The 15,588-nt window shown below is 38.1% G+C and overlaps 1 protein-coding gene across 3 annotated transcripts in view; it reads right to left on the minus strand.

Moving 5' to 3' along the window:
• Positions 1-8,643: 8,643 nt before the first annotated feature.
• Positions 8,644-15,588, minus strand: part of pth2ra (parathyroid hormone 2 receptor a) — a 57,904-nt gene continuing 50,959 nt past the window's right edge. For all 3 annotated transcript variants that reach the window (XM_079618318.1, XM_079618319.1, XM_079618317.1), the window contains 3 exons: positions 14,076-14,214; positions 11,842-11,883; positions 8,644-9,590 (listed from right to left, as the gene is read on the minus strand). In XM_079618318.1, the coding sequence (XP_079474444.1) occupies positions 9,201-9,590; positions 11,842-11,883; positions 14,076-14,214 (571 nt within the window). In that variant the 3' untranslated portion in view covers positions 8,644-9,200. The remainder of the gene's footprint in view (positions 9,591-11,841; positions 11,884-14,075; positions 14,215-15,588) is intronic.

The raw sequence follows: 15,588 nt of genomic DNA on the forward strand, positions 1-15,588 counted from the left end.
TGCGACGGGGTTCGAGTGCATGAATAGTGGTTGGCGCTCTAGGGCCCAAACCCGTTTGCTGCCGTAGGCAAGATTTTACCTTGTGCCCCTTCAATCGCTGCCAATTCCACCACTGATCACTGTGTTCATATAATCACACAAGTGCTGCATTATTAAGCAACATAATATGTCATTTACAAAAGGTTCTGACAAACAGTTGGTTGCTGCAGTCTATTTCTGTCTATTTTTTAAATAAAGTTGAATGAATTATTTAAAAAAATATATAGTTTTGAATGAATGATTCAACGACTCGCTCATAAAGACTTCACTTGTTCCATTACTGGAACTGAATCAGTGCTTTTAAACAAATTCAAAATATTCCTTCATCAATTTCAACAGCAACTGAAGCACCAACAAATGAAGAAAACATCTTTATCAGTTTGACAACACGTGCTGCAACACAACCAAATACAGATGCACGCTTCAAATAGCCTACTCAATATACATACAATCTGGATGTTAAAATAAACAACAGCAAAAAACTAACTGTAATTGGCATCACATGACATATTAGTAGTCATTAACTACTCTAGGACACATATCCAGCTGTGACTGATGGTTTTAGTGGAGCAGGTTGAGCTGGATTGCCTCAACAGGGGACTGCATTACGGACAGGATCTGCTGAAGAACTTCATGCCTCCCAGCTGTGACTCTCTTATGTGACAATGTTGCACAAATGCTGATGAAGCTCTGAGCAGCCCACTTGGGAGATCAGCTAGGTTTTGCTGAGGAGAGAGATTTGAAAATGAACCACTAACTCACCAGGCACAACCTAGAGTGGAAGAAATACATTGTGCAAACATTTTCAGGCACAATGCAGGATTGTTTCTGAAATAATAAACATTAACTGTTGAAATGGCAATTGCAAGAGGCAGTTGATGGATAACAAGAGCGCTTGACACATTTTTAAATGCCTTAAACTGGGGGGGGGGGCTGGTTTTCTCTTACTTGGCTTTCTGTGTGCATTGTCAAGCTCCCAAACAACACCATAACGCTCTATACCACAAGCATTATTAATGATATGTCAGTCAAGGCAAGTGTCAGTTCGCTACGAACATGAAAGTCACGTGCTTCCAAAGTCCCTGGTGGAAAAAAATCTGCTTAGCATGTTAACAGCAACTTTACCCCTTACCATATGGACTGGATCAACAGTCTAATCACAGAGAGCTAATTGATGCATCAGTTTTCCATTCCCAGCCATTATTAATAGCGTCGAATGCGTTGAACTAAATGTGTTGAAAAAACAACATTTTCACTGAACACTTTTTGTTCTTGACAATCATGTGTGATGACTGTCTTCAAAACATTGTTAATTAATGGAAGAAATGTTACATCTTCTGAAGAAACTATAGCCATCACAATGCTACAGTGTTGTGGATGGTCACCAGGACTCTGCACCATTGCCAATAATGTGTTTCTAAGGCATTCTGAGAGGTTTGAGTGAGTTGCAATTGCAGACATCCCAGCCTGCAAAAACTCATTTCCGGGAGATGGCACAACCCCACATCCATCACTTGATCACTTGTGACCAGAGGTGGAAAGTCCAGGTTCAGAAAGTAAAAGTCCTTCTCAGTATTTTGTTCCAATCACCTGGATTTGCTAATTAGCACAGTTTTCAGCCAGGAGATAGAACTAATTAGTGAAATCAGCTGACTGAGTTCATGGGTGGAATAAACATATGGCAGGACTTTTACTTTCTGACCCCTGGACTTTCCACCTCTGCTTGTGACCGAATAACTGAAAACTCATCTTAATTCCAGGAGTAAACAGGCTTTCTCTCTCGCTCACTCTATTTCTGGGATATTGTAGCTAATAATTTACTGGCGTCAAGGAGACGCTATTAATTTGCAGGAGACTCCAGGACCTTCTGGGAGAGGTGCTGTCTGTAATGTGGTCACTAGGGTTTTATGGGTGGATTTCAGGACATTGCTAAGCCATTTCTAAGGCTTTCTGAGGGGATTGTGTGAGATGCTATGCGGTCGCAATTAAGGGTGTTCTCGGAAGGACCATTGCTAGAGTTGCTAGGTGCTTGGTGGGGTGTTGTAGGTGATTTGTAAAGAGCTGTAATGGGTTTATGTATTCAGGTTGGTTGCTAGATATTTCCAGATAGTTGCTAGGGTGTTCTGATTGGGTAACTCTGAGTTCTGAGTGTTCTGGGTGGGTTGCTTGAGTTGCTAAGTGGTAGGGTGTTGTTAAAGTGGTTCAATGCTGTATTAGTGAAATCATTTTTGAAATTATACATTAATGAACATCACTGTGTACATGCTAAATTGCCCTTTGAGAGTAGTGAAAGGCTTCCTGTGGAGACGGTTATGCCTGCCAAAGGCTCCATCTAAACCCATTCTCTAATAATTGTCGGGCACATTCTTGTTTACTTTGCAGCTATGTGATTTGTCAGGATTGCACTGCTAAATGTAAAATGAATCAGAGACGAGGGCCCAGTTCCAAATCTATTTCCATCTGAAAGCCTTTCAAACCCATTTAAACATAATTAAACTTGTGTACTCTTGAGTAGTAAAAGTACATTCACTTTTGTATAACAATCAGCGATTGCTTAACTGCAGTGGTATTGTGTCTGACACGCACTCTGCATAAATATAACTCAGAATAGACTCTTGTGATATATATATCTATCCCATTTTAGAAAGATATGCTTATTTATTTTTTGCTTAAAAAAAGAGAGATTCCAATAATGACAGGCTGAAACTGCTGTTTCGTGCTGTCCTTGTCGCTTCCTGCCATTTTGGTCCATGCCGTTGTCCACAGCTTATAAGATAATCAAAAAACAAAATTACTTTGCATTAATACTAAAATCTAGAGTGCCACTTTATATTAGGTGTCTTTAAATAACATTTAATTGATACAATGCTCTTCTTGTTTTCATACATGTTTTACATTGTACTTATATTATTAAAATAGGATCTTGTAGGATCTTCTGATTTCCTAATATATCCTAATTTAATAATAGGCTATTATTCATGACAATTGTAAGCAGTAAAGTGGCGAATTTCAATTGTCTCGTTACTTTCTGCATTTTACAAAAATTTGGGATGCAAAACAAAAAGATACAATATAATTTTCGATATACGAAATTATGTATGGAAACGACAAACAACTTGAGGGCAGAATTGTTTTAGCCATACAACAAATATGCAATAATGCAGTTTTTTTTAAAATGTATTTAGGGATGACATCATTATGCTAAATTTTAACGGTAAAAAGCCAATTGACCGTTTGCAAAGACCCGCCCCCCTTAGTTACTGACTGTCGCTATGTCCGACAAGCTATGCCGCTCTCATGCCACACCATGTTCTCACGCAGTGAGAAATAGGCCTACAACACGCTGACAGTACAGGACAGACCAGGTTACTTTTCGGTTACTTTTGATATTAAACAAAGTCTCACCTTTCAAATTTAGTCATTTTTTAAAATAAATTTAAATAATAAATACCGTTTTGTGGCTCTTTAATGTGTCTGTCAGTCAGATCGCTGTAGAGCATCAGTTAAAGCTGCTCATGAACCGATCATCTCTTCCTTCTAGTTCATTTATAGCATCAAATAAACATGAATGAACGTGAGAAGGAATGTTGTTTTAACCGCGGAAAAGCGTCAGTACACTCCGTTTTTCAAGTTCAAATTCTCCCATGTTAATCTCATAGACAGGATATAAACGGTTAATCTACTAACTCTCCTGACTGCTTTGTCCGACAAAATGGCGGATGGCGAAGTATGATTGGTCAGATCACCTGTCAATCAAGCTCCCTGCGAAGGGTCAATTCTTTTTTTTTACGCATATTTATTTTGTCTATAACAAAACAGCACAATAAGTGGAGACTTGTCTGTTTAGGCGCACACACATCACTCGCACACAAGTGATGCAAGAGCGGAGATCATGCTGCACACACACATAAACATTCAGCAGCACAGAAAATGATTTTGAAGTAATTAAACTCACAGCTTCACAGACACAGAATGCTAGATCTAACAAGCCGTAACTGACAAAAAATAACCATTATTTTTAGCCTTCCGGTCCACTTCGCGTTGGGTGGTTCTTTGCCTCCACGTTATGCATTAAAATCATCTAATGCACAGCTTGTCACGGGTTGTGAGGTGAGAGACAAAACACACAAAGAAGGTAATGAAGGTTAAAGCCCACCTTCTGCATCGAACTCACGCCGTTGCTACGTCGTAGGCTGTGTGTAGCACGCATACCCGTGCACCTCTCCAAACATGTAAAAACGCGTGGACGCAAGCGCTGTGATTGGTCTGCTAGAATTGCTCCCTCGGGTTTCACACGCTCCCTCTGCATGTGTAATTGCGCGTCAACACCAAGGGGGTAATCCATCCGCCGGAAACTGAAGCCTCCCCGGGAGCCGCCATTGTAGCAGAACTTCACCTGCTGTTAGCATTCCATTGACTCCCATTCATTTTTGCGTCACTTTGACAGCGAATAACTTTACATCTGAGGCGTTTAAAGAATCCATTTGTCCATTATTTCTAAAGAAACTCGACAATGTATAAAAGGCTCCATTACCTTGTATCTTACGTTATGGTCCTGCTGTTTTTGTAAAAATAGGCTAACGATTGCGTCATAACCACGCGACTATCTGTCTGCTCGCAAGCAATCGGGGGGACATGGAGGCATAAAGTCCGATAAAGTCAAGGGAGTAGCCCACAGAGAGTGATAAAGTTGCTCCTGCTGCTAGCTCATGGACAGCTAATGCTCACGCTCTCCGTCTCTGCGAGATTCGGAAGGGAATGATTCAGATTTCTCTCGGCACAGTTACTAGAAGACGTTCACGTTGCTCACGTCACCAAGTTTAGTTTGAGCCTGCGCAGTACGCCTGGCGATCAGGAAGTAAGTGCTTCAAATGGGCTTCACTTTTCTCCGTGGAAATCTATGGGGTCGCTGTGTCCATCTTATATAGCCTACTGTCTATGGTCAACACGAACAACGACACAGAAGTATAAATGAAAATCAACGCGTAGCCTACAGCATAGAGGCTAGGGTTAAAACAAATGACAAAGATTATTCTCCTTGTATTGAAATTTTGATGGCCACAATATATATATATTTATATTTATATTTATATATATATAATATATATCAATATTGTTTTCCTGGGGTGTAAAAATGTCTCTCAGGATCGATCAAATGATTTGAAATTCCAAATGCATTTTTATTTGTGAAACATGTGTCACAGTGTCTGGTGGTTCCCTGGGTTTAACACTAGAGGTCTCAGTTGTCACGGTGTCTAGGCATTTTCACTACATTTCCCATAATCCTGTCTGTCACTGATTGTTCATTTCCTTCAGCTGTTTCTCGTCACCTTGTTTGCACTTGTGTATATATACCCTGTCTGTTTCAGTGTTTGTCACGGAGTCCTTGTTTTAATGTCCCCACACTTCCGTTCCTGTTGCTGCCCATTTGTTGTTCATGTCTTGTGTCTTTGGATTGCTCTACTGGATTTTGACCCTTGCCTGGACTGGTTTTGTGAGTACGGATTTCCCCTAATAAATACTGCGCCTGGACCTTACCTTTTCCTGTGTGTGTGTCGTGACAACATGAGTTTCAGTTTGAGTTTCAAACATTGCACCATTGGTGATGCAATGTTTTTTCACAAAACAGGTCAACTTATTGCAGAATGTTTTTGAAAACTAATTGTAAGTCATTTTCGTTCCTCCATATCACAAGATTGGCTTTAAGGCATGAAGTATTTTGTTCTGCTTGAATTCATAAATGTTGTTACTGTGACACTCTAGCACACTAGATCCTGCTGTTATTGCAGTGAGGACTCAGAAGCATTCATTCATTCCCACACTAATTCTAGCAGGTTCATACAGTCAGTGGGCTGCAGGAAAAAGTCCTTAGGGAATAGAAGAGACACGTCTGATCGCTCAAAGTTAAACCCAGGAGAACCAATCCTGACAAGCTGTCTCTATGCTAGCAGAGGTTTCTTGAAAACCTGAAGACATTTCCTGAGAAATCCTTGATATGATGTGACTTGTTGAAATAAACACAATGAGGCCCAGACTAACAATTCATTGGTTCTATCCTTAAGATATTTAATTTTTTATTTGATTGCTGCTAAAAAGTGACAATCAAGGTCATACTTATGCAAATTTAAAGTTAGCCATATGATTTCTCCCTAAAGTTTGTGACATTTTTCCTGATATTTAAAGCATCTATATTTACTTGCATTAAATATTATTTTCTATAATACTGAACAGGTTTTCTTTTAAGCAAATATGTGCATAATTAGTTCTGTAAACGCTTTCTAACAGTTACAAAGACTTTAAATTATGTCTAAACTCTGTCACTTTTGGTAAGCGATAAAGACTCATATTACTGTGTAATATGTAGATATGGTTTGTGCTTCTTGTGGGAGTGAATCTAATACCAATTTCTTTCTGAGTAATCACTTATGTACTTCCTCATTAGCAAGTAAAAAAATTGTTTATGTTCTAAAAATCAATAATTGTAATATTGCAATGCTTTTGTATTCGAAACATCCCCAAAGAAACTTGTATTGGGAAATTTGTATCATTACTGCAGTTTTTCTGCAGTCGTTTTTGTTATCAAATTGATTTGCATATCCTCTACATATGCCAGGCAATTTGAGGATTTGGAGTGATTTGCAATGGGCCAGTGCGCGGCTGTTATGGAGATAAACTACAGGGAAAAAAGGAGCTTTTTACTGAAGAAAATTTGAGTGGTGCAAAAATGTCATGATATGTGGGTGATTGCCGAGGGGTTGCTTACATATTTTCTTTGCATTTCATAAACGGTTCCTAGGGCATACTGATATTCCAAAAAAAGAAAAAAGAAAAAAAGTGGTTTAAAAATATTTTTGGTTGCTATAGGAGTTTATAGGCAGCTTGTTTGTTTGCTTGGATGTTGCAACTTTTGATGGTTGCTAGAGTGTTGCTATACAAATGCTACAGGTTTTAATGCATTGCTAGTTTCAGATAGATAATACACTGGTTTGTTAGATACTGTAAACAACATAATGAAGTTTAACTTAAGAAGTACCATCAATAAATAATCAGCTATTTGTGTTCCACATTGCTACAAGCTATAAATGTGTGCACTGGTGAGGTTTTTGAGGAAGAGGAAGGGACAAGAGGAAGAGATTAGCTGTTCATAGCAACAACAAAAAATAAAGTTACATATCAAACATATCAGGTTGAAATATTAAAACTTTAATGGAAAAACTTGCCTTTACCAAAAGAAAAGTAAAAAAAGAGAAAGGAAAAAAATAATTCACATGCAAATATAGGCTATATGAGAACTGATACTGATTTTAATCAGTGCTGCTACTCCACATTATTTCCCGCTGACATTTGAGCAGATTAATCAAATCCATAAATGCTTAAAGCTTGTCTGGAAGAACCCATTCCAGTGTACATATGCAATCTGTTTAAGAGTACACCATATTATTCTGTATAATGATAAAAAAAACGAATAAAATAAAATTTAAATAACCCATGGCATTCTTCAGATTACAATGCACACGGTAGACCAAAAATGCACATTTTTATACATGGAGAAAACACACTTATGATTTTCTTTTTCTCCATACCCCTTTCTATAAGTAGAAACTTATGAAATGGGTCATTTTAAAACATTGACTCTCAGACTATCAATGAGACGTTTTGTGCAAGGCATGCAAGGAGTCCATAATTATGTTGTCATAACTTGAGTTGTTTTCTGCGAGAAGCTCCTAACATGGTGAATCATTGCCTTTCATAAGAGCATGTTTCAGCTGACAAGGCAATTACTTGGCGTGTTCCTGCCACTGTTTTTCCTTTAATATAATGATAAAATAAAACGAATATAAGCTGAAGTCTCTATCACTGTTTTAGCTTTATAGATTTGGCTTGCAAAAATATTGTTATTTTCTGTAATGTTTATACGTTTAACTGCTAATTAGCAAATCCAGGTGATTGGAACAAAATACTGAGGAGGACTTTTACTTTCTGAACCTGGACTTTACACCTCTGGGTTTTCGTGAAGGTTTGTTTATGCATCAACAGAAATCAGCAGACAATGATCAATCTTGGGATGTCAGTTCATCCAAATTAAGCTAGATTAAAGTCGATTGTCAAACCCTGGCAAAAATTGTATTCCTATTTGAAGAATTCTAAAAACAGCATTTTTTTATACCAATAAAATCTGTGAATTCAGGATGAAAAAAGGATATGAAAGTCACCCACTTTCCTGTTGCTAAAAGGTGCATTCACGCCATACTGTAATTACCGTAATTACCTGTAATTTAAACTTGCACAAAGCACTCACGTCCTCGTGGAACTCATAATTGCTTGTAAATTCAGAATTTTCTTTTCAGACTTGTAGCAGCAGATTCATATTTAGCTTTGATAATGTTGCCAAATAAACACATAGTTCCGAGGACGCCAACAACACAAAGTAGAACGTCATGGGTTGCCATCCCGTAATTACTATAATTATGACACAACACGAACGCAGCTAAAGTAGCTCAAGCTAACAGCTGATTGGTCCATTGCTAGTGAACCTTCTGATAAAGTGAAATAAACTTTTGCATAACATTCAAAAACAAATCCAATACTGTCAGATTTTCTTTTGCATTTGAAATCAATTTTATTAAAATGTATCCTCTGGAAAGGAATATTACAGGAAGTACGATGAAGACATAAGTACATTTTGTCCCCCCCACCCCCAACATACCATAGACCTTAATACAATTATTTATCCCAAGCATTGCTCCACAGTCTACACAATTCATGCTTTTTATTTAAATAAATAATTTGATGACATCATGGTTCTTAGCAAATGAAACCAGTATTCAAAAATAAATTGTTGGCAGAGTAATAGAAAATCAAAAAACTCCAACATTCACATTGTCCATTTGGCAGTTTCAGAATCGCATGAGGCAACCAGAAATTGTATCCACCATCAGCATTTCCAGGGCCGTGATGGGTGGAGATGTCTTGCCATGAACATATCAATCTATGTCAAAAACAAAACCGTGTCACATATTGAGCAGGAAGTGTCCATTGTAGAAGTGCTGTTGCCATTCACAGCGGAGTGCGCTGCAGATGATGAACTGTCATTTTTGTTCTTTAACAAATGCCATGTCTGCTATTACACCCAATTTAGCTGCCTCTCACTGCACCATTATCTACAGAGTCTCCTCGTCATCCTCCAGGCCACTGCTGGGCCTCGTGGGCAGGGATTCCTTCAGCAGGATGTCATCGACCTGTTTTGCACTGTCCTCCGGCTCCTCAGGTATAGATGGCGGCAAGCTGTCAGCATCCGAATTGAGCACATAGCCTGGCAAGGAGGCGTGTGTGCTGACAGTTGGCCCCCCGCTGCTGCGGTAGACTCGGCTGGAGAAGAGTGTGGTGGAACGGGTGCTTGGGCCTCCGGCGGCGAGCTGGGATTGACTGCTGGTGCTATTGTTGAGGCCAGTTAAGACAGAGCCATAGCGGTAGCTCCCGCACACCACCGGGCCCTTCCAGTCGAACGCTAGGTTCCACCGCGTCCATGTCTTCTTGATCTCAGTCTGGACCTGAGGATCAGAGATAGATGATGAAGAACAGTTGATGCTGGAATGCGTGGTGACTTTAAAAAGACTTACTGTTTTACAGTTTTTCTCAGTTGCTTTGGCTCAATTATCGAATGAGAATTTATTTGTACTCAAAACAATTCGTTTCTTGTTCACATCAGATTTGAGTTTCTTATTGATTTATGCAAATGTCATGTTTTTGGCAATTGTCTACAAATTGCACAATAACTAAATACACATGGCTTGTTGATGAGTTGATTCTCAGTGAAATGATTAAACTCTTCACAACTTCTAAATATTCTTTCATCGTGTGAGCCATGCAAAATTATCCATTCAGTGATCAAAATCCTGTCAGACATGCATGCGCATGAATATTCCATAAATATCTAACATGGCAAATGGTCTGCCATTGTAATGAAATAGGAATCATATATATAGAGTTTCGCCCAGTACAATCGATACCATTTTTGAACATAGAGGAATGTCACAATCCTAAACAGCTCCATTTATGTTATTTTTGTAGAAATGTGTTTCATGTTAACTGAAAATTCACAGTTGCTTGCCATGGAAGAGCAATTGGAAGAGAAGTAATAATGTGAGGTGATGTTAGAGGAAGACTACAAGTGTGTGTAAAAATAAACAAGGAATTGTGAATTTTCCGTTTACATACACTGTAACACATTTCTACTAAATTAAATGTACTGTATAAATACAAAAGTTCATTTTCTTTTGTGTACTACAACAGTATTGACTTTTCCTAGTAAATTTTTTACCGTCTGTTAAAATCCGTATCTAAAAAGCTCAGTGTGATACACAAGAGTATTCAGCTAGACAAAACTGACATTCTTGTGTAGTACAAAAGCAGTTAGTCAACAGAAAGCATGAAAAAACATGAAATTTGTTATAACAAATATTTCCATGGTGAAAAGAACATCTAAACAGCTTGACCAGATGACATCACACAATGACAAAGACACTTTTTATTTTGGTGGCATTGGCCAATTTCCTGATACAATAACTAGGTTTTAAAGCATGTATTAAACGTTTTGGGTGAGTTACTACATTTTGCATGCAATAGCGTTCTGATGTTCCAGCAAAAAGTTGTTGCAATGGCACTTACAGTTTAGAGAATATTAAGACTGTTTCGAAAAATGTGCCAAAGTGATTGAGAAAAACTGTCAAATTGAATTTTTCAAATTTTTATATTTCAGTTAAATTCCCAAATTGACCGTACAGACAGAAAGAATGATGGATGACATTTATTATCATCTTTCATATGTAATAAATTCATTGAGCAGGGTGAAAGAATCTTCATTTCCCAGAATGCATTACCTGCATTAAATTGATTTGAATTATAGTTCAGTAAATTCCTCTTCCATGCCATTCCACTGGGTGTGGCCAATTCATTTCAAATTCACACTCAGGAATTGAAAAGAAGATGCTTCTTCAATTATGAAATTTGCACACCACAATTCTGGCATTCAACAACTAGACAGAGCAAAACAAATTAAAGAACAATAGCTTACCCTGACCATGGGAATGGTTAACACTTGAAAACTCCATGCTTGTTCCACCCACAGCTTTTTCTGACTGTTTAAAACTAACATTTGTTGTGCTAAAGCACTTAACAATTATAACAGCAGTATGTTTAAATTAATAACAATATGTTACATGTACATAGCCCTCAAAGCGCTTTAGTGGGTGGTGGGATGTCCAGTTTGTAGCATCTGCCCGGATGAAGCGATGGCAGTCGTAGCACACCAAAACACCCACCACACACCGGCTATTGGTGGAGAGGAGGCCAAGTGATGCAGCCAATCAGCTTAAAAGGCATGAGTAGGAGGCTATGGTGGATGGATGCCAAAGAGCAAATTTGGCCAGGATACCAGGGTTATACTCCTACTCTTTTTGAGAAGCACCCTGGGATTTATGATGATCTCAGAGAGTCAAGACCAGTTCAACATCTGTACACTTGTCAGACACATTGCAGTAAGTCGCAGGCACCTGGTTAACGATTATTTGTGTAATGTGCACAAAATCACCAGCACAAATCAAGATACTGATTCTTTAAATGTGACTGGGCAACCATTTTCAGTCTTGAAGTCTGCAATTGTCCTAAAAATGTTTGGTGCTACAAAAAAAATTGTAGCAAAAAAAATTGGCCAAATTGTCAGAATAGTACAGAATGCAATTGCACATTCTCTCTATATTCCCCTAATTATTGTGATTATAAAGCAGATTTGCATTTCCTCACCTCTCCATTACAGAAGCAGTAGATGATAGACACAAAGAAGCCCTAAAAACAAAAACAGATATTAGAAGGGCAACAGCAGGCTGTCTCAACACAGAGCAAATTTCTCAAACAGCTGGCTGAGGTAAAAAAAAATTAAAAAGTCACAAATTATTATAATTTTTTGGTAGAAACTTAATATTTAACTGTATACAGCCACAGCACAGCTCTCAAGCTGTATGATTTGAGATATCATTTATGATGCAGGAAGAGTTATGTGTCACAGTTTAATGCTGAGCGGCGATTTTTTTTTGCCTTCCTAAAGTCCCGTTCACACCAAGGACGAAAACTATAACGATAATATTAAAGATACAGTTTCTAAAAATCATTCTAAATTTAAAATATTAGCAAAATCCACGCCACAACTATAACGATAACCACACAGATCGGGCCTTAAATATGAGCAATGCTAATGGATTAGTAAGTCTTCTCTACTTCACGACCACTATTTAAACACTGATGAAAACACATCTATAAAGACATTCATTTGTAAGTTTGGTGGCCATTCAGATGATATCTTAGGTATTTCATTAATTACAGTTGACACTGGCCACCTGCTTAGTTTATATAAAAATACATTAAATGCTTTTGCATTTTCCCAGTTCTATTGAAATTCAGTTCTGTGAATGTGTGTGGCTGTGTTTCTGAAGATATGTAAGTGGTGGACATGGAAGTGATCTGTTCTTGGTGTGAAGCACATGCCGAGCCCCTTTCACACAACGCGTTGATGCCGGCTAGGGACCTAGTAACATTGCCGGGATCAGTCCCGGAACGCGCCCTGTGTGAACAAAAGCCAGGATCAATGCCGTAAGGGGTATGTCGTAGTGATGGCGCACGTGCTATCGCGCGACTCTAGAAAGTTTTGTGTTCGTCATCAACAAAGAAAGAACAAAAAAATGTCTGCACTGGAACGAAGCAGAGACCAGGGAGCTCCTTACTATCCGTGCTAAAGCTGAGATCGTTCGTCAGCTTTGTGGAACGGCACGCGATGCGTTAGTGTAGCCTACTGTACATGTTTTTAACGCGTACGTTACACGTCTCATCCTGACGTCACGTGTCTTTATGGGATCTTACCAGGATGTGCATGAACGTACTCACAGATCCCGGAAAATCACTGGCAGTGTGAATGAACCAAAATCAAACGATCCCGGGACAAATCCCGGGTCACATTATCCGTGTATTTTCCGGAATCTCTGTGTGAAAGGGGAGAGTCGTGTCATCCAGATACAGATAAAAGACTCTTAACCTAACCAGCACCTGTCATTTAAGACAGCCGAACATCTCAGACAAAATCAATGCGGCGTGTCATGAGATGTCAAGCACAAGAGTACTGTGAATTGGATTGACCTGTCAATTTATTTCCTTAATTTTTTTTTACTGTCACAGTGTCTGGTTGTGTGTCCCTGGGTAACCACTAGAGGTCCTCTTCCCCCACGGTGTCCTACATGTGTACAAAACTAAATTTCCCATCATCCTGTTCTGTCACTCATTGTTTCATTGCACACAGCTGTCTCCCGTCACCTTGTTAGTGTTTGTGTATATATATACCCTGTCTGTTCTAGTGTTTGTTATTTGTTATTTGTATCTGCACTGTTCATGTTGGGTTCTTGTGTTTTTGGATTGACTTGATTTTTGACCCTTGCCTGGACTAGTTGTGAGTACGGATTACCCAACAAACACTGCACTTGGATCTAACTGTTTCATCTGTGTGTGGATCGTGACACTTACGCATTACTTGAATGTTTTATTGCTTGCAGTTTGTGCAACAAGCATCTTTGTGTCAGCAAAATTCTCATCAATATCTGTGGGTCCTTGTTACTTTTATGTAAAAAATTTAAAAAAGTTTTTAAGAGAACATTACCATTAGTTTCATATTTCATTCTATTATAAAGATATTTCTTCCTCCATGATAGTTATATATTAGATTTTCACAGTACAAGAAATTATTTAATGCAAAAAAATATATAAAGTTTCATTGCCAGAGCAGTTTTAAAAATTGTCATCAGTGGCTTGTTTTTCCTTCTTATTTTCCAAATCAATATGAAATCATGCAAAATACATGCACGTCATTTATATAAATGATGCTAAAATACAAATTTGAATTTATGATTTTTGGATTATCAAAAGAAAATCATATGAATCTTTACTTGCAGAGATCACTGATTACATTAGCTATTCAAAGCATAGTTTCCAAGTACCTGGAAAGAATTGAAGAACAGCTCACAATACATCCGCACCTCCCAGCCCAGACCGTCGAAGGTGTGTGGCATTCCAACAAACACAATGTAGTGCACCCCAAACACCAACACCAACACAAGCGTGGATTTGGCAAGCTTCCTGAACAAATAGAAATGAAAATGTTCTGTCAGTTAAAGGGAAGTTCACCAAAAAAATATGTTATTTAATGACACCTTACAAACCTGTATGAATTTCTTCTCTCCGTGGAACACAAAAACAGATATTAAGGTGCAATCACATTTACCTTTGCACTCCAAAATTCAGCGGGCTAAATACTCTCATCGCAATAGCAATCTGCATGGTCTGGAATTTCACATTAGGTAAATCCAAAAAAAATCCTCATGCTAATTCCCATTGGATTTCCATTGAAGTTTGAACACACAAATTTGCTTAATTTACTAATATAAATCTGCTTGGTTTGGAAGTGACTCTAGTTCACCCCAAAAAAATAATTCTGTCAAAATTCTCACCCTCGTGTCGTTCCAAACCCATAAGACTTTCGTTCATCTTCGGAACACAAATGAAGATATTTTTAATGAAATCTGAGAGCTTTCTGTACTCTCCATTGACAGCTGCGCAACTACCACTTTGACGCTTCAAAAAGTTCGCAAAACTAATCTTTATTAATTGAGAGGTTTAGTCCAAATTTTGGACTTCACTTTATATCAAACTTTATATGATGGCTTTATATGATGAACAGATTTAATTTAGACTTTTATTCACATACCTCATACCAAACCTCATTGGTCCTTGCCGAAACTCAAACGTGCTGCGTAACACAAAAATGAACCTCATTGTTTCTTGCGGAAAAAAAAGTCTTAATTAAATCTGTTCATCTTATAAAGCAATCAAGTCTAATTTGGACTAAACCGCTCAATTCATATGAATTAGAGTTTTACAATCACTTTATAAACTTTTTGAAGCATCAACGTGGTAGTTGCATAGCTGTCAATGGAGGGGCAGAAAGTTAAAAAAAAAAAAAAAAAATCTTAATTTGTGTTCCGAAGATGAACGAAAGTCTTGAGGGTGAGTAATTAATGACAGAATAAACAATTTTGAGAGAACTATTCATTTAATGCATCACTATACTATTGACAATGGATCTACTTTACTGCAAAGTTTCGCTAATGTGATTGCATCTTTAGGTAGAATATTTAGGCTGCTATTTTCAATATTGCGAACAGGGACAGATGTTATTAAACTCCTCAAGACATAAAAGCACCATAAAATAGTCCATATGACTTGCGTGCTACATTTTTAAGTCTTCTGAAACTATACAGTATGGTAGATGTGTGTTAGGAACCGACTGATACTGAAAACATAATTTGCTGAAAATCATCCCGCCACTGCAAAGTTATACAGCTTCAGATCACTAGGACTATAGGACCCAATGGACTTGTATTGTGTTTTTTTTTTTGTCTTCATTTGTGGAGATTGGCAGCATCTGTCCCCTACTCAATTTCATGCGAAAAC

The sequence above is a fragment of the Phoxinus phoxinus genome (genome assembly GCF_949152265.1).
Source record: "Phoxinus phoxinus genome assembly, chromosome: 7".
Lineage (NCBI taxonomy): Eukaryota > Metazoa > Chordata > Actinopteri > Cypriniformes > Leuciscidae > Phoxinus > Phoxinus phoxinus.